Consider the following 19914-nt stretch of genomic DNA (forward strand, 5'->3'; position numbering starts at 1 on the left):
CCTGTACACCGCTTACAGGATGTACTGTAGATGTAAAGTCTGGTGCATCCACAAACCAAGCACTGCAACTCTCACAATGCAACGCAGCAATAGAGAACCATCATGCACAGGAGCAGTAACACCATCTCTGGCCATTATAGGCAGCCGGCATTTTTCAATAGCAATTTCTCTGATATATTCGGTTGTCTCTGAGCTAGTGGGTGAAGACTAGCCACTATCATATCTCCTATATGGAGCACACACAGACATGAGGGATTCCCGCTCTCCTGTCTCTATGTACCACAGATTCAGAAGCAGCATGGAGGACATAATACAGACGTACCGAGCAGTGTAGATGTGAATCCAGCCCTGGGAAGAGAAACTCTCAATAGGGAGCTGTAATCTGATCCCTCAGGGACCTTGCAGTTGTTCACAGTGAATGATGAGTTCAGGAGGAGAAGTGGCTCATAAGCGGAGAAAAACAAGATTTCCCTGAAAGACGCGTCACACGTTTTCTTACATTCACCGCAGCCATTTAACCCATTGTGCAATAAAGCAGTTAAAAGTTGTAAGACATGACGAGGTTTGAATAAGTCAAGCAGAGACCTGGGAGCGATGTAGGGAAATTACATCAAGAAGTAAAGGTGTTAAGCAGGCGAGGAAGTGTCAGCGATACGGCTATATCTGCCTTGTGAGGTTTAGGCAATTACTGAAAAGATGGAAGCTTTTCCCTTCTGGTCTTCACATCACACAGCAAAGTGCTAATCGTTCGCAGCGTCACATGTCCCTCAGGACGAAGCGTGCCGCCGGCTGTTCCGTTAATTAACACTGTAGACTTGTATGTGAAGACCACCTGGGTGAGCGGAGACCCCGGGGTGTCTAAAGGACGGCAGAAGATGCAGCCAAACTGTAGTATGTGACAATGGGGAGCAGAGCCGTGACCAGGAGAGTAGCCATTCATTAGTTATGCCTGTGACAGCAAATGCTGGGGGATGTAGTCGTACAGATCAGGCCCGGAGGCGGCCACCATAGAGCGGCCTCGGCCAGGAAGCAGCCGGCAGAGGAGCCCAATGACAGACGGCTGCAGCGTCTTGTGGCTTTTATTCTGGTGCATTGTATGGAGTCTTAAGCCTGCTTTACACGTATCAATTTATCGTGTGTTCGCATGTGCGATCGCACCCGCCCCCATTGTTTGTGCATTACGGGCAATTTGTTGCCCCGTGTCGCATAAACTCTGTCACCCCCATCACACGCACTTACCTCCCGAACGACCTCGCTGTGGGCGGCGAATATCCTCTTCCTGAAGGGGGAGGGACGTTCGGCGTCTCAGCGACGTCACATGCCGCCGGCCAGTAGAAGCGGAGGGGCGGAGATTAGCGGGACTTAAACATCCCGCCCACCTCCTTCCTTCCGCATTGCCGGGCGGCCGCAGGTAAGCTGCAGTTCATCGTTCCCGGGGTGTCACACGGAGCGATGTGTGCTGCCTCAGGAACATTGAACAACCGTCGCACAGAAGGACGTTCCATTTTTTGAAAATGAGCGACGTGACCATGAGTAACGATAAGGTGAGTATTTTTGCTCATTCAGTGTCGCTCATTTGTGTTACACGCTACGATATGTCAAACGAGGCCGGATGTGCGTCACTAACGACGTGACCCAGACGACATATCATTACATATATCATAGCGTGTAAAGCGGCCTTAAGGTTATGTGCCCACGGGACAATGTACCCGCGGACTTTTCCGCAGGTTTAGCGCAGCTGCTCCCCGGAATCCGCAGCTATCCATTGCTGCGGTATATGTGCGTAGTTTTTGCGATAAACCTGCGGGACAAATGCGGAAATACCTGCGGAATTCCCGCCCTGTATCTCCGTAGTGGAGGAGCGGGAATTCCGCATATATTTCCGCATGAATAATCAACATGCAGTTACGTGCGGCTGCAGGAAATCCGCGGCATATTCCGCAGCCGCACATACTGCAGCATTGATACAGCACTCCCCAAAATCCAAGTGTCTGTACTTGCTTGAACCTGCGGATTTATCTGCAAAATCCAGATAAATCCGCGGGTTTTCCAAGGCAAAATCCGCAGGTACATTGTCCGGTGGGCACATAGCCTTACAGGCAATGCCCCACGGGAGAAAGGTTAGGAACCATCCTGCAAGGACCAGCTAATAGAGGTCCCTACCCTATAATTCACCGTCTGACATCGGCAACACGATCAGGGATAGATGGCAAGCCGCAAACCCCTCCACAGACAGGGGGCGCTCATCGGTGTCATGGACGGCCTCTCTACACGATCACTTTAACCCCTTTCCCTATGCGGATGATTTGCATTTTCGTGCTTATATTTTTGCTTGATAGCCATGAACATTTTATTATTCTATCGACCAAGCCATACAAGGACTAGTATAATAAGGAAATTGTATAGCGGCACATTTTGATATCTGTAGTGTTTTTAATTTTTCGATCAATGGAGCGGTGTGAGATTGTGCTTTCTTGTATACGGAGCTGTAGTTTTTAGTGATGATATTTTTGGGTACAGCCAAAATTTTCTGAACTTTTTCTTGCATAGGTTTAAAGGAAGTATGGCGAGGACCCCGGCCCCCCCCCACCACCTTCTAAGAAAATTCAATTCTTTCTTTCCTTCAGTTTAACTTAAGGGTTAGAACATTTAGATTTTTTGCTTCAGAATTTTACAGATGAGATGATCCTGAATAAGCTATTTTTTTATTTCTGGATGGGAAAAGGACAAGGATGGGTAATTTAAAACTTTTATTTTATTTTATTTTTTTTTAACTTTTGATGTAATTATCCTTTCCAAGGCGTGACCCAGCAATCATTTAATGACATACTACAGATTGCATGACATCAGTGTTGCATTATGAAGTACAAATTACAGTTTCCTATGAAGCCTACGCCTGTAGTTGGGCTATACAGTTGCACCAATCCATACGCACCCCCAATTGTGTTGTGGGGTGATCAGCTCCATTTTCCGGCTGTATAACAAAACTGGCACAGACTTTGCATGGACCGGGGTAAGTTTCCAAGCTAGCTTTATTCACTCGCATCCTCCCTGTGACCTGCTATTTTGTTATGGAATTAAGGAGAACCCCCACTACACTCCTCCCCACATTGCCTCACGACCATCATACTCATCCACATACTCAGACTCTGTTCTGCACTAATTGGGGCGCACACCCCCAAAACAGACCATCTGTAGACTACTATCTAGATTACCAATTGGCCCACATGTTGCAAGGCTCATTTGGGGTGGGGGTCAGGCAATGACTGGTAGAGTAGCTACCTCCCCTTGGTGGTGCATAGAGACAGCTTCATCCTCAGAGATGGCCAATTTACATATTGATTCTTCTTGTTATTGGAAGTCGTTCCAATAAATGCTTATTACAGAGCTGTACATAATGCAAAAGTCTAAAACCATGCCAAGTCTTGAAGGTCCACCGAGTACTGTAGAGTGGATGCTGTGTTACACAGTCTAACCAGTGAGCAGCCCCCCGGACTATAAATGAACCTGACCACCATACTATACAAACAGCGCTAGAGATGATGCAGAACAATGTGCAGCACCTGGTCAATCAGCCACTGGACGGGAGACCCATGAATGGCTTCCTAACCCTGGCTCTTCTTTTGATCAGCCGGCTTGGAGCACGGTCACGTGCGTCATGCTACGATGTTGTCACACCAGGCTGGCTACTCAAAAGCGAAGCTGCGACTGCCGTCAGGAAGAGGCCGGCTTTCAGAGCTCCCGTCCAGCAACCGCAGATTACCGACATGGCCGACGGACCGTCAGCTCGATTCACACCGACACTACATGTAGCGATTACCGCACCTTTGAGAGCCGGCAGCTTCTGCAGTTCACGGTTATTGCTCACGTTGAATCTTGAGGAGCTCTGTCGCTTTTCTTTCTTCGCCACAGTTTGAGGGGTGGGGACCTTAATTTTCGATACCTGAGCAGGTGGGGGGACACTGTTCGCTTTCTTGTTGGACACCTAAAAGATAAAAATAAAATCAGAATTAACCATAAATAAACAATCAGAACTCACAACAAATATACAAGATATTTAAAGAAAAATCGATAATAGTGACAGATCTGGGGGTCTTTTACAGTAACTAATCACAGCACGCATCGTTTTGTCAAACACCTTAAAGAGGTTGGCCACTACTTTAACAGTGATGGCCTATCCTTATGACAGGTCATCAATGTCTGATCCGCCGGGGTCTGACACCCGGTAAGGGTCGGCTGTTCTGTGCCGCAGCAGGCGTCCGGAAATGCTCAGTTCCGGAGCTGCCCCACCCCTGATAGCAGCCGAGGCCGGGTACTGCACATCCGCCTCCTATTGATTTGAAAGGCCGTGGACGCTATCAGAAGACAGAGCAGCTCTGGAACTGATCATTTCCGACCACCTGATCCGTGGGGGTGCCGGGTGTTGGACCCCAGCCGATCAGACATTGATGACCTATCAATGTCTGATCGGCCGGGGTCCAACACCCGGCACCCCCACCTATTGAAGTAGTGGCCAACCTCTTTAAATACTGCGTCACCCTTGACGGTGGCATCTAATTGGTTTAATAACCAAGATCAGAGGATTCTCAGATCCTGGTCACTACAGTATTCGACCCACTGTCAACTCTGTGTACATTTATGTGATTTATTCTGCATGCTCTTTTAAGTTGCTGAATTTCTAGCTAGCATGTGACGGCAAGTATGGAATATTACACGTGGCCACGTGACCGACCTCCCTGCTATAAATACGGGGCATCTGTGGTCACACAATCTCCCTTTAAGCGCCCACATATCAAACTACTGTCCCAGTTTCTTCCAAAAGCATCCATTCCCCTTATAACACCACGAACATGGAGTGGACACAAGTAAACTTCTCTCCTGAAATACTCTGCCCAAGTCTTATCTACGTAACTTGCTCCTACCACTAATCCCTATTGCTCTTTCATGGAGAAGAGAGGCCATCGCCACAATGACAAGTATCCATCTGGCACAGAGAATAATCCGTCACTGGTGACTGCTCGGGCCCGGGTCATGCTCCCAGCGGATGTGCCTGTGCTCTCTCAGGGCATACAGTTAGGTCCAGAAATATTTGGACAGTGACACAAGATTGTTATTTTAGCTGTTTACAAAAACATGTTCAGAAATACAATTCTATATATAATATGGGCTGAAAGTGCACACTCCCAGCTGCAATATGAGAGTTTTCACATCCAAATCGGAGAAAGGGTTTAGGAATCATAGCTCTGTAATGCATAGCCTCCTCTTTTTCAAGGGACCAAAAGTAATTGGACAAGGGACTCTAAGGGCTGCAATTAACTCTGAAGGCGTCTCCCTCGTTAACCTGTAATCAATGAAGTGGTTAAAAGGTCTGGGGTTGATTACAGGTGTGTGGTTTTGCATTTGGAAGCTGTTGCTGTGACCAGACAACATGCGGTCTAAGGAACTCTCAATTGAGGTGAAGCAGAACATCCTGAGGCTGAAAAAAAAAGAAAAAATCCATCAGAGAGATAGCAGACATGCTTGGAGTAGCAAAATCAACAGTCGGGTACATTCTGAGAAAAAAGGAATTGACTGGTGAGCTTGGGAACTCAAAAAGGCCTGGGCGTCCACGGATGACAACAGTGGTGGATGATTGCCGCATACTTTCTTTGGTGAAGAAGAACCCGTTCACAACATCAACTGAAGTCCAGAACACTCTCAGTGAAGTAGGTGTATCTGTCTCTAAGTCAACAGTAAAGAGAAGACTCCATGAAAGTAAATACAAAGGGTTCACATCTAGATGCAAACCATTCATCAATTCCAAAAATAGACAGGCCAGAGTTAAATTTGCTGAAAAGAAGGGAATTTTGTTTACTTACCGTAAATTCCTTTTCTTCTAGCTCCAATTGGGAGACCCAGACAGTGGGTGTATAGCTACTGCCTCTGGAGGCCGCACAAAGAACTACACTTAAAAGTGTAAGGCCCCTCCCCTTCTGGCTATACACCCTCCCGTAGGAGTACGGATTCCTCAGTTTTAGTACCAAAGCAAGAAGGAGGAAAGCCAATAACAGTTTCAAAAACAAATTCAATCCGATAACAAGATCGGAGAACTTAAGAAACAACATGAACAACATGTGCACCCGAAAAACGAAACCCTAAGAACAAATAGGGCGGGTGCTGGGTCTCCCAATTGGAGCTAGAAGAAAAGGAATTTACGGTAAGTAAACAAAATTCCCTTCTTCTTTTTCGCTCCTAATTGGGAGACCCAGACAGTGGGACGTCCAAAAGCAGTCCCTGGGTGGGTAAAAAGATACCACATGAACGGGCTGTCAGACAGCCCTTTCCTACAGGTGGGCCACCGCCGCCTGAAGGACCTGTCTACCTAGGCTGGCATCTGCCGAAGCGTAGGTATGCACTTGATAGTGTTTGGTAAACGTGTGCAGACTCGACCAGGTAGCCGCCTGGCACACCTGCTGAGCCGTAGCCTGATGCCGCAATGCCCAGGACGCACCCACGGCTCTGGTAGAATGGGCCTTCAGTCCAGATGGAATTGGAAGCCCAGCAGAACGGTATGTGTGAAGAATTGGTTCCTTGATCCACCGCGCCAGGGTGGATTTGGAAGCTTGCGATCCCTTATGCTGACCAGCGACTAGGACAAAGAGCGCATCAGAACGGCGCAGAGACGCCGTGCGAGAAATGTAAATCCTGAGTGCTCTCACCAGGTCCAACAGATGTAAACCTTTTTCAAATTGGTGAACTGGATGCGGACCCAAAGATGGCAAAGTGATATCCTGATTGAGATGAAAGGAAGAAACCACCTTGGGAGAAAACTCTGGAATTGGACGCAGTACTACCTTGTCTTGGTGAAACACCAGGAAGGGAGATTTGCAAGATAACGCCGCTAGCTCGGACACTCTTCGAAGAGACGTGACCGCCACAAGAAAAACTACTTTTTGTGAAAGCCGAGAAAGGGAAACCTCTTTCAAAGGCTCGAAAGGCGGCTTCTGGAGAGCAATGAGAACCTTGTTTAGATCCCAGGGTTCCAATGGCCGTCTGTAAGGAGGAACGATATGACAAACTCCTTGGAGACACGTGCGTACTTTAGAAAGCCGTGCCAAGCGCTTCTGAAAGAATACGGATAGCGCGGAGACTTGACCCTTAAGAGAGCTAAGCGACAAACCTTTTTCCAACCCAGACTGCAGGAAGGAAAGAAAAATTGGCAATGCAAATGGCCAGGGAGAAAATCCCTGAGCCAAGCACCAAGCTAAGAATATCTTCCACGTCCTGTGATAGATCTTAGCTGAGGATGGTTTCCTAGCCTGTCTCATTGTGGCAACAACTTCATGAGATAAACCTGAGGCCGCTAGGATCCAGGACTCAATGGCCACACAGTCAGGTTCAGGGCCGCAGAATTCAGATGGAAAAACGGCCCTTGAGACAGTAAATCTGGACGGTCTGGTAGTGCCCACGGTTGGCCTACCGTGAGATGCCACAGATCCGGGTACCACGACCTTCTTGGCCAGTCTGGAGCGACGAGAATGGCTCGATGGCAGTCGGACCTGATTTTCCTGAGAACTCTGGGTAACAATGCTAGAGGTGGGAACACATAGGGTAGTCGGAATTGCGACCAATCCTGAACCAAGGCGTCTGCCGCCAGCGCTCGGTGATCGTGAGACCGTGCCATGAAAACTGGGACCTTGTTGTTGTGCCGTGACGCCATCAGATCGACGTCCGGCGTCCCCCAGCGGCAACAGATCTGCTGAAACACGTCCGGGTGAAGGGACCATTCTCCTGCGTCCATGCCCTGGCGACTGAGAAAGTCTGCTTCCCAGTTTTCCACGCCTGGAATGTGAACTGCGGATATGGTGGACGCTTTGCTTTCCACCCACGTCAAAATCCGCCGGACTTCTTGAAAGGCTTGGCGACTGCGTGTTCCCCCTTGGTGGTTGATGTACGCCACCGCCGTGGAATTGTCCAACTGAATCCGAATCTGCTTGCCTTCCAGCCATTGTTGGAAGGCTCGCAGAGCAAGATAGACTGCTCTGATTTCCAGAACATTGATCTGCAGGGTGGACTCTTCCTGAGTCCACGTCCCCTGAGCCCTGTGGTGGAGAAACACCGCTCCCCACCCTGATAGGCTCGCATCCGTCGTGACCACTGCCCAGGATGGGGGTAGGAACGACTTTCCCTGTGACAATGAGGTGGGGAGAAGCCACCAACGCAGAGAGTCCTTGGCAGTCAGAGAGGGAGACAGTCCTGTCGAGGGACGTCGATTTCCCATCCCATTGGCGTAGAATGTCCCATTGTAGAGGGCGCAGATGAAACTGCGCGAACGGGACCGCCTCCATCGCTGCTACCATCTTTCCTAGGAAATGCATGAGGCGCCTCAGTGAGTGCGACTGACTCTGAAGGAGAGATTGCACTCCTGTCCGTAGCGAACACTGCTTGTCCAGTGGAAGCTTCACTATCGCTGAGAGAGTATGAAACTCCATGCCAAGATAAGTCAGAGATTGGGTCGGGGTTAGATGAGACTTTGGAAAGTTGATAATCCACCCGAAACTCTGGAGAGTGTCTAGTGCCACCTTCAGACTGTGTTGGCATGCCTCTTGAGAGGGTGCCTTTATAAGCAGGTCGTCTAGATACGGGATGACCGAGTGACCCTGCGAGTGCAGAACAGCTACTACTGCTGCCATGACCTTGGTGAAGACCCGGGGGGCTGTTGCCAGACCGAAAGGTAACGCTACGAACTGCAGGTGTTCGTCGTGTATGACGAAGCGTAGGAAACGCTGATGCTCTGGCGCAATCGGCACGTGGAGATACGCATCTTTGATATCTATTGATGCTAGAAAATCTCCTTGAGACATTGAGGCTATGACGGAGCGTAGGGATTCCATCCGGAACCTCCTGACTTTTACGTGTCTGTTGAGCAACTTTAGATCCAGGACGGGTCGATACGATCCGTCCTTTTTTGGGACCACAAACAGATTGGAGTAAAAACCATGACCTTGTTCCTGAAGAGGGACGGAGGTCACCACTCCTTCCGCCTTTAGAGCGGCCACCGCCTGCAACAGAGCATCGGCTCGGTCTGGTGGTGGAGAAGTTCTGAAGAAACGAGTTGGCGGACGAGAACTGAACTCTATCCTGTACCCGTGAGACAGAATATCCCTCACCCAACGGTCTTTGACGCGTGACAGCCAAATGTCGCCAAAGTGGGAAAGCCTCCCACCGACCGAGGGTGTGGGAATCGGAGACTGCAAGTCAGGAGGACGCTGTCTTGGCAACGGTTCCTCCGGCTGTCTTTTTTGGGCGTGACTGAGACCTCCAAGAATCTGAGCGTCTCTGATCTTTTTGAGTCTTTTTTGACGAGGAAAATTGGGACCTGCCCGGTCCTCGAAAGGACCGATAACCAGACTGACCCTTCCTCTGTTGGGGTTTGTTTTGTCTGTGTTGCGGTAAGGATGAGTCCTTACCCTTGGAGTGTTTGATGATTTCATCCAAACGCTCTCCAAACAATCGGTCACGAGAAAAAGGCAAATTGGTTAAGCACTTCTTGGAATGAGAATCTGCCTTCCAGTGTCTCAACCACAGGGCCCTACGCAAAACAACGGAGTTGGCTGACGCCACTGCCGTGCGGCTTGTAGCGTCAAGAACAGCATTAATCGCGTACGACGCGAATGCCGCCATTTGCGAGGTCAATGGTGCTACCTGCGGGGCAAATGCACGTGTGACTGAGTCGACTTGCACAAGCCCGGCTGAGATAGCTTGGAGTGCCCATACGGCAGCAAAAGATGGCGCTAACGACGCTCCAATAGCTTCATAGATGGATTTCAGCCAGAGCTCCATCTGCCTGTCAGTGGCATCTTTAAGTGCCGCTCCATCTTCAACTGCAACCAAGGATCTAGCTGCAAGCCTGGAAATTGGAGGATCCACTTTTGGACACTGGGTCCAACCCTTGACCACCTCAGGGGGAAAAGGATAGCGTGTATCTTTAAGCCGTTTAGAAAAACGCCTTTCCGGATAAGCGTGGGGTTTCTGGATTGCGTCTCTAAAGTCAGCGTGGTCCAGAAAAGTGCTTAATGTACGCTTAGGATATCTGAAATGGATTCTCTCGTGCTGCGAAGCTGACTCCTCTACTAGAGGAGCTGGTGGGGAAATATTTAACATCTTATTGATGGACGCTATAAGATCATTAACTATGGCGTCACCATCTGGTGTATCTAGATTGAGAGCGGTCCCAGGATCAGAATCCTGATCAGTTACGTCCGCCTCATCACCCATAGATTCATCTCGCTGGGATCCTGACCATTGAGATGAATGTGAAGGCCCCTCATAGCGAGCCCGCTTAGGTTGCCTGGGGCCATCGTCCGAGTCAGAGTCTTCACCCTGAGGTGTATGTGCCCGTCCCGGAGCTTGGAAGTAATTCAGCTGAGGGGGACCAGGGGGCAATGATTGCACAGTGTCCGTGGCCTGAAGTACAGGCCTAGCTCGCAATGTGTCAAGAATTTGTGACATAGTGAGAGACATTCTGTCAGCAAAAGCCGTAAACTCAGTTCCTGTCACCTGGACAGCATTCACAGGTGGTACACCCTGGGTCACGTCCAGCAGAGGTCCCGACTGTGCAAGTGCCGCAGGGGCCGAGCACTGCACACAATGGGGGTCAGTGGAGCCTGCCGGTAGAAAAGTCCCACATGCGGTACAGGAAGCATATAATGTCTGTGCCTTGGCACCCTTGCGTTTTGTGGACGACATGCTGTTGGCTCTCTGCAATGTGAGAGAGTCTATAGCCAAAGGGCGACCAGCGCTATGCAGTACAAAGTATTTGCAGGAACAAAATACTAAGATTACTACTGGCACAAGAGGGGGTGAGCCCAGAGGGCTGCTTACCGCCCGCTGAATAGAGGGTAAGAGGCGCAGAATTCCTTGTCTGGGTCTCCCCGGCTCCCCTCTGTAGTTCAGCGTGTCAGCAGGAATGGCTGCCGGCGTCTGTGGAGAGGGGCGGCCCGTGGGAGTTCCCAAACAAAAGTGCGGGAAACAGTGTCCCCTCTGTGCCTATTGTGAGGGCTGGAGTATGTAAAAACGACTCCAGCCCTCAGCGCTGATGCACTGACCAGCGTCCCGCCCCTCTCCTGACTGGCAGGTCTGGGGGCGGGAACGAACGGAACTAGGCCGCAAAAGCCGGGGACTCGAGTTATCAGTGCGGCCGCCGTAAAAGCGCGGCCCGCGCTGAAGTCCCCGGCGCACCACAAGTGCCAGCCGCGCCGCAGTCCCAGCGGCCGGCGCGACCGTTCCCCAAAAGTGTGCCTGCTTCAGCGAGCTGAATGAGGCCATGGCACAAGCGCCGCAGCGCTGATGTCCCCGGCGCACTACAACACCCAGCATGCTGCGGTGTGAGCGCCAAATGCACGGGGACACAGAGTACCTTGAGGAAGCAGGGCCATGTCCCTGATGTACTCCGCTCCATCCAGCATCTTCTCCAGGGGCTGTAGATGGAGCACGGTCTCAGTGCCTGGAGACCAGTAAATCCCACTTCACCCAGAGCCCTGTAAAAAGGGATGGGGAAGGAATCAGCATGTGGGCGCCAGCCACCGTACCCGCAATGGGTACCTCAACCTTACAAACACCTCCGACATACAGTGGGGTGAGAAGGGAGCATGCTGGGAGCCCTGTATGGGCCCTCTTTTCTTCCATCCGACATAGTCAGCAGCTGCTGCTGACTAAAAACAATGGAGCTATGCGTGCGTGTCTGACCTCCTTCGCACAAAGCTAAAACTGAGGAATCCGTACTCCTACGGGAGGGTGTATAGCCAGAAGGGGAGGGGCCTTACACTTTTAAGTGTAGTTCTTTGTGCGGCCTCCAGAGGCAGTAGCTATACACCCACTGTCTGGGTCTCCCAATTAGGAGCGAAAAAGAAACACCTCATGAAGCCAGCTCAGTTCTGGAAAAGTATTCTATGGACAGATGAGACAAAGATCAACCTGTACTAGAATGATGGGAAGAAAAAAGTTTGGAGAAGAAAGGGAACGGCACATGATCCAAGGCACACCACATCCTCTGTAAAACATGGTGGAGGCAACGTGATGGCATGGGCATGCATGGCTTTCAATGGCACTGGGTCACTTGTGTTTATTGATGACATAACAGCAGACAAGAGTAGCCGGATGAATTCTGACGTGTACCGGGATATACTTTCAGCCCAGATTCAGCCAAATGCCGCAAAGTTGATCGGACGGCGCTTCATAGTACAGATGGACAATGACCCCAAGCATACAGCCAAAGCTACCCAGGAGTTCATGAGTGCAAAAAAGTGGAACATTCTGCAATGGCCAAGTCAATCACCAGATCTTAACCCAATTGAGCATGCATTTCACTTGCTCAAATCCAGACTTAAGCCGGAAAGACCCACAAACAAGCAAGACCTGAAGGCTGCGGCTGTAAAGGCCTGGCAAAGCATTAAGAAGGAGGAAACCCAGCGTTTGGTGATGTCCATGGGTTCCAGACTTAAGGCAGTGATTGCCTCCAAAGGATTCGCAACAAAATATAGAAAATAAAAATATTTTGTTTGGGTTTGGTTTATTTGTCCAATTACTTTTGACCTCCTAAAATGTGGAGTGTTTGTAAAGAAATGTGACAATTCCTACAATTTCTATCAGATATTTTTGTTCAAACCTTCAAATTAAACGTTACAATCTGCACTTGAATTCTGTTGTAGAGGTTTCATTTCAAATCCAATGTGGTGGCATGCAGAGCCCAACTCGCCAAAATTGTGTCACTGTCCAAAGATTTCTGGGCCTAACTGTATGGACAGGGGGTCGTCGAGAGACTAGCCCTTTAAGGATTCTTTTTTCCCCCATGTCTATTATTGCTTCGCTGCCAGATTGTCATTTATATTCAGATTCAGTCTTCGCAGCACATCAAAGAAAGTCATTACAGCCGACAGCGCGCCGCCGAACAAACCAGTAATATCGTCATCGTGTGAAGCACAGGAAGTCAGGTGTGCACACAAGAAGGAGACGAGATCTAAAGCCACTGCGTGAAGACCGAAATCAACCCCTTCCTACTTTGGCACTGCACAGAGATCTCTGAAGCTGCAAATCTGACACCATTCAGATCAATGACAGTCTGTGCTGACAAGTTGCATTTTGGGCAATGTAAATTGTGCATGGTTTACCCGGCGCCGTTCCCCTCTCAGATCGGTGCGGAGGTCATATGTGCCGAGAGGGCAACATAATCGGCCGGTATCATGCACCAGTGCTGCTCAATATAAGAGGACCGGTGCACGATACCCGAGGATCTTGCATCCCAGCAAAGGGGTGCAGACACGACAGTCATCACCGCTTACATCCGTATACACCTCACCTTTGCACCATCCACTGCACAATATTGTGTCTGTATGTGCCATTCATCTGAAAAATCTATGTTTGGCTTCCAGAAAACACCCGTGGAATGGATTTTCATCTGCAGGAATTTCTGCCACGTCTGAACAGACCCATAGATTATCTTCTGGTATCAGTCCTACCTTGGCACGGGTGGCAGCAGCGATGCCAGTTTACATACTGCACGTGTCTGCATGATCCGGCCCTCATAAAATTTACTTACAAGAGATCAACACGTGAAGCTGCCAAGCCTGCACCGAGCGGCTGTTTACACAGTGTCTAGTGCACAATGCGATGCAGATCTATCTCGCCAATATCACCACTTATGTCGGGCACGCTGCCAAAACGCTCCCGGTATTAAACGCCAAAACCCCTTTCGAGCAGCTCATGTTCCCCAGCTGAGGACTCCGTCGATTCGTTTGAGAAGAGGGCTGTTGCACGTTTCATACTGCACCCCCCCCATCCCACTGTGCGGACCCCAAACTTTTGTGCGGGAACGAGAAAGGGGCCCAGTGAATATACAGTCACTTAATTAAAAACTCCGGCAGAGAAGTTGCTGAAAGTGGGATGAGGAGCAGCAGCTCGTCCAATATGGATGCCAAGTATTAATGACAAACAGACCGGATAGAGGGATGAAGGCTGAATGAGGAGGGGGTGATAAGGGGCTAAGGCTGCTTTCACACATCCGTTTTTTCCTGTGCGGCACAATCCGGCGCTTTGCAGAAAAAACGCAACTGGTTTGTTTTGCCGCCGGTTGCGGTTTTTTTTGCATAGACTTACATTAGTGCCATATTGTGCCGCATGGGCTTGCGTTCCGTCCGTTTTTTGCCGCATGCGGCAGATTTAGCCGATGCGGCAGCCGGAAGGAACGTTGCCTGGCACATTTTTTGTCCGGCAAAAAAAAAAACCGCATCGTGCCGCATCCGGTGCGATTTGCAATGCATGCCTATGGACGCTGCATGCGTTTTTTTCCACTGCGCATGCTCAGTAGTCTGCTGCAAGCGGCAAAAACCGGACAGGCCGCACGTTAAAAAACTTATGCAAAGGATGCGGTTTTGTCGCCGCATCCGTTGCATAGGTTTTAGAGCCGGATTGGCTGGCTCTGCTAAAACCGGAGGTGTGAAAGCAGCCTACGACAGCTGACACCGCTTATCCCTGCAGCTGCATGCATACAAGTAAACAGCCCCCCCCTTCATCCTGCATCGTGATTGGCTATCAGATGTAGCAGCATTTCTATGACACAGAAGGAGGGCGACCTCCGCTCCTTCCCAGAAGCCCCTCGGATGCCGGCTGCTCCTTATTTCCTGTGCTGATCTAAGCTCTGCCCAATGTCACGACTCTCCTGCTCCTCTACAGAAAAAGCTCCGTGCGTGCCAGAGCCGCACAGGGGCCGGCAAGCCTCCCCGTCTCGTCACCACTCACTTCATGCTCAGGGTTATCTTGTCCTTCTTTTCCACCTTTGCCACTTTTACCAGTTTTAGGAGGTTCCTAAAAAAAAAAAAAAAAAAAAAAAAGAATATTTAGAGTAAAATTAGATCTCAGTTTTCCAAACAAGAACAGACAAGATCGGGGTCTGCGGATATTACACTGTGAATGGAAAGGTCTCTGGAGGCTGTCGGCGCTGGAGATGCGGTGACCGTGGGGGGCAGAGAGGTTTCCTCACTTCCCTGCCACTTGGGACTAATGAAGTGCGCTATGGTCAGCCGATCTGCAGCAATGTGGCTGGTAACAGGGAACAATAGACTGGTCAACAAAATGATCAGTGAGGCGGTGGGAGAACTGAGCCCTTTGACAAGGCACAGACCCCTGACAACTTGCTATTATAAAAGGGGTCTACAGGTCGTCTATGGGGAGCAGTCTACAGACCGGGACCGGTTTCTCCGCTGCCCCACACCCCATCCCCCGCTCTGGGTCACTTCTGCTGATAGAAGCAGATTAGGTAAGTGCATGTTATGCAATTGACGAAGAGATTTGATGTCCACGGCTACAGCAGATGCCCTGGTCTATTATAAATATCAAGGCCTGGACCGACTGCTGCGCTGGTCATGCATTATAAAGTACAACTGCTTGCAAGGTAATTCCACAAAGCACCATATACATCAAAATAAAGGGGAATGGGTGTCTTGTTTTGGGATTCTCCAGCCAGTTAATTATGTGGTCGGACTTTCAAGCCTAACACCCCCCAATACACATATCCTAAGAATAAAGACTCGTCTGTTCTGCACAGTGGCGCCCTCTACTGCACAGGGAACTGCAGCAATATGCCAACTGAGTGAATGAGGCTGGCCAGGGCAGCGGTGCAGGAGCAAAGGGGGGGAAAGAGGCAGATTGTGGCCATAAAGTTCTGCATTAAATAGGTATTTCCATCACCGATATGGGGGATCTGAAGTGCTTCATTCTGATTGGTCATTTCAGAGCTGTGCTTTTGGGATCCATCTGCCTTAATAAAAGTGTTAAAGGGGTTGTTCACTACTGGACAGGACCTGCTTAATCTATACTAGCGTTCCACTGATGTTGGCACTGCTCTTCCCGGCGGGTCATGTGATGATGTTGTTGTCACAAGACCACTGCTGCCAATCAGCTTTCAATAAGGTCAGAGCGGATGTCTACTCTGAATGAACATTGATGTGCTGCAGCGGTCATGTGACACAACATCACCATGTGACCCGTCGAGAAGAGCAGCGCCAACATCGCTGAACGCGCAGCAGTGAGAATCCACCGCTATGTTAAAAGGCGTCCTGATGTGATTAAGCAGAAGTTGTCCAGTAGTAAACAATCCCTTTAAAATCGGCCTTAAAAGAATTCCCCTTGTGCTCATGTATTAGACCATATAGAACAGTCATTTCTATAAAGGATTCTCATAAATACAAAAAAACAATGAAATAATACAAAGAAAATAAACCGCAAATTAGAGGAACCAAAACAAGCGGTTTCTGATGAAGTTTCTATGGACTATACAACCAGAAATCTGTGAGGGGCGACCACTAAGACCCCAAACACCAGTGCAAGGTGAGTACACAGAGCACAGAAGAGGTGAAAGGGACTCACCGGAGCAAGAGCCAGACACACAGCAATCTACTGGAGAGCGCACTGAGCTATGAAGAATAATGAGCGCAGCTCTGGAGTATAAGTAATGTAATGTATGTACACAGTGACTGCACCAGCAGAATAGTGAGTGCAGCTCTGGAGTAGAATACAGGAGGTAACTCAGGATCAGTAATGTATGTACACAGTGAGTGCAGCTCTGGAGTATAATACAGGAGGTAACTCAGGATCAGTAATGTAATGTATGTACACAGTGACTGCACCAGCAGAATAGTGAGTGCAGCTCTGGAGTATAATACAGGATGTAACTCAGGATCAGTAATGTAATGTATGTACACAGTGACTGCACCAGCAGAATAGTGAGTGCAGCTCTGGAGTATAATACAGGAGGTAACTCAGGATCAGTAATGTAATGTATGTACACAGTGACTGCACCAACAGAATAGTGAGTGCAGCTCTGGAGTATAATACAGGAGGTAACTCAGGATCAGTAATGTAATGTATGTACACAGTGACTGCATCAGCAGAATAGTGAGTGCAGCTCTGGAGTATAATACAGGAGGTAACTCAGGATCAGTAATGTATGCACACAGTGAGTGCACCAGCAGAATAGTGAGTGCAGCTCTGGAGTAAAATACAGGAGGTAACTCAGGATCAGTAATGTATGCACACAGTGAGTGCAGCTCTGGAGTATAATCCGCTTTCCTCTGACATATGGCGGTCACAGGACCCTTCTCCCTATAACAGGTCAGTGATATTTTCTCCTGCACATCAGATGGTACAGGGGGGAGTACTTATTTACGATGAAGTGTTACTGATCACCATAGTAACCCTTCCACCAATCACACCGCGGCTCTCAGTCTCGGGTCTGCACAATGAAGCCGCGTCCCGATTGGCCGCCTCGCTCGCACTAGGTGTGTGGAGGCGCCGGTGAAGAGTGCACGAAGTTTCCTCCCCTCCGCGCAACTTCTACTACTCCAGTCCCTGGCGGCGGGTTAGGCCCCGGAGCGCCCGCTAAAGTTCAATCTGTGCAGCCGCACCTCCCGTCACATCCCCCGGGGCCGCCGCCCACTCCGCACACGCTGCGGCCGGATACGAGCACTCACTTTGTCCTTCTTGTTTTTATTCGGCATGGCGGCGCTCCTGGTGCGGCTGCGGCTGCTGGCGGCGGCTCTCGGTGACACTCAGCCCTCCCCCGCCCGCCTCCTCCGTGTATTCCTCTCACTTCTTCCCAGGCTGCTGCCGCAGCGCCTCACCTCCGGCCGCTCCAGCTCCCATTGGCCGCGGTGAGTCACGTGCCTCAACGTCTATATGCCGAGCCCCCGCCCCGTTGTTGTGGACACGCCCCCGCTCCTCATTCTCGGGGCGCTCTCGTGAGAGGTGCAGCGCGGGCGGCGGATCTCCGGGACCTGTGCGAAACTTCACGGACCGTGCAGCGAGAACCACGACTCCCAGCACAGCTGCATGCTGGGACTTGTAGTTTAGCAGTGATCACTGCTGCTGAGTATCATAATGGGACAAAGTTTACAAACTTTATCTCTGCTGCCAAGTTCTTTTGTTTTTAGAAAGAAGAGATTTTCTTCTTATTGTACCTTTAGAGCCTGAGCTGTGGCTTTTTTTTTTTTTTTTGCATTGAACATGTCAAGGCCTTTAGCGTCTCAGCTGTGGCTCTTGGGTTCTTTTTTTCCAATGAATATGTGAAGGACTTTAGAGCCTGAGCTGTGGCTCTGGGTTTTGTTTTGTTTTTTTGCATTGAACATGTTAAGTCCTTTATAGCCTGAGCTGCGGCTCTTGTTTTTTTTTTTTTCTAATGAACATGTCAAAGCCTTTGGAGTGTGAGCTGTGGCTCTTGGGTTCTTTATTTTCCAATTAACATGTCAAAGCCTTTAGAGCCTGAGGCTACTTTCACACATCCGGCTTGAGCTCTGCGGCTCAATCCGGCTATGCAACGGATGCGGTGAAAACACCGCATCCTTTGCATAAGTTTTTCCCTTGCGGCCCGTCCGGTTTTTGCCGCTTGCGGCATGCTACTGAGCATGCTCAGTAGCAAAAACCGCATGCGGCGGCCAGATGCGGTTTTTGCCGCATCTCGCCGCATCTGGCCGCCATAGGCATGCATTGAGAGATGCGCCGCATCGGCCGAATGCGGCAAGATGCGGTTTTTTTTGCCGCACGAAAAAACGTGCCAGGCAATGTTCCATCCGGCCGCCGCATCGGCTAACTCTGCCGCATGCGGCAAAAACCGGACGGAACGCAAGGCCATGCGGCACAATGCGGCACTAATTAAAGTCTATGCAGGAAAATCGCAACCGGCAGCAAAAAAAACCGGTTGCGATTTTCCTGCAAAGTGCCGGATTGTGCCGCAGAAGAAAAACCGGATGTGTGAAAGCAGCCTGAGCTGTGGCTCTTTTTTTGCAATGAACATGTCAAGGCCTTTAGAGCCTGAGCTGTGGCTCTTTTTTTGCAATGAACATGTCAAGGCCTTTAGAGCCTGAGCTGTGGAACTTGCTTTTTGTTTGTTTTGGGTTTTTTTTGCATTGAACATGTCATAGCCTTTAGAGCCTGAGCTGCGGCTCTTGGGTTCTTTTTTTCTAATGAACATGTCAAAGCCTTTAGAGTCTGAGCTGTGGCTCTTGGGCTCTTTTTTTTCTGATGAACATGTCAAAGCCTTTAGAGCCTAAGCTGTGGCTCTTTTTTTCCTTTTTTATGCTATTAATATGTCAAGGCCTTTAGTACCTGAGCTGTAGCCTTTTTTTTTTCTTCTTCCTAGGCATTGCACAATCTGACCTTGGAGTAAATTTGCTGGGACATCCACGTCTTGAATATTTTAACCTCTGTCCATAATCTTTCTCATTGTGGAATAAAATGGCCTTACCGTCCTTTTTAGATTGATGCGCAGCAACAAACGTCTCTAATGTTTTTCCTCTTTGGCATTGTTTTAACACAGGTGAAAAATGCTCCAGATCATAGTGTATTGAATTCAGTGTATGATAAAATTACCGATCTATGAAGCCACAGGTGGTGGGGGATCAGCGTGTTGTGGATGGGTTGCCATATGAAGCCACAGGTGGTGGGGATCAGCGTGTTGTGGATGGGTTGCCATATGAAGCCACAGGTGGTGGGGATCAGCGTGTTGTGGATGGGTTGCCATATGAAGCCACAGGTGGTGGGGATCAGCGTGTTGTGGATGGGTTGCCATATGAAGCCACAGGTGGTGGGGATCAGCGTGTTGTGGATGGGTTGCCATATGAAGCCACAGGTGGTGGGGTTCAGCGTGTTGTGGATGGGTTGCCATATGAAGCCACAGGTGGTGGGGATCAGCGTGTTGTGGATGGGTTGTCATATGAAGCCACAGGTGGTGGGGATCAGCGTGTTGTGGATGGGTTGTCATATGAAGCCACAGGTGGTGGGGATCAGCGTGTTGTGGATGCGTTGCCATATGAAGCCACAGGTGGTGGGGATCAGCGTGTTGTGGATGGGTTGCCATATGAAGCCACAGGTGGTGGGGATCAGCGT

The 19914-nt window shown here is 49.7% G+C and overlaps 1 protein-coding gene across 2 annotated transcripts in view; it reads right to left on the reverse strand.

The window, feature by feature from the left end:
- Nucleotides 1-17674, reverse strand: part of PPP2R5C (protein phosphatase 2 regulatory subunit B'gamma) — an 82817-nt gene extending 65143 nt beyond the window's left edge. For both annotated transcript variants that reach the window (XM_075330469.1, XM_075330471.1), the window contains exons 1-3: nucleotides 17505-17674; nucleotides 14776-14841; nucleotides 3826-3985 (exon numbers count right to left, since the gene is read on the reverse strand). In XM_075330469.1, the coding sequence (XP_075186584.1) occupies nucleotides 3826-3985; nucleotides 14776-14841; nucleotides 17505-17531 (253 nt within the window). In that variant the 5' untranslated portion in view covers nucleotides 17532-17674. The remainder of the gene's footprint in view (nucleotides 1-3825; nucleotides 3986-14775; nucleotides 14842-17504) is intronic.
- Between the last annotated feature and the right edge of the window lie 2240 nt (nucleotides 17675-19914).

The sequence above is a fragment of the Anomaloglossus baeobatrachus genome, chromosome 12 (assembly GCF_048569485.1).
Source record: "Anomaloglossus baeobatrachus isolate aAnoBae1 chromosome 12, aAnoBae1.hap1, whole genome shotgun sequence".
NCBI classification, from domain to species: Eukaryota; Metazoa; Chordata; class Amphibia; order Anura; family Aromobatidae; genus Anomaloglossus; species Anomaloglossus baeobatrachus.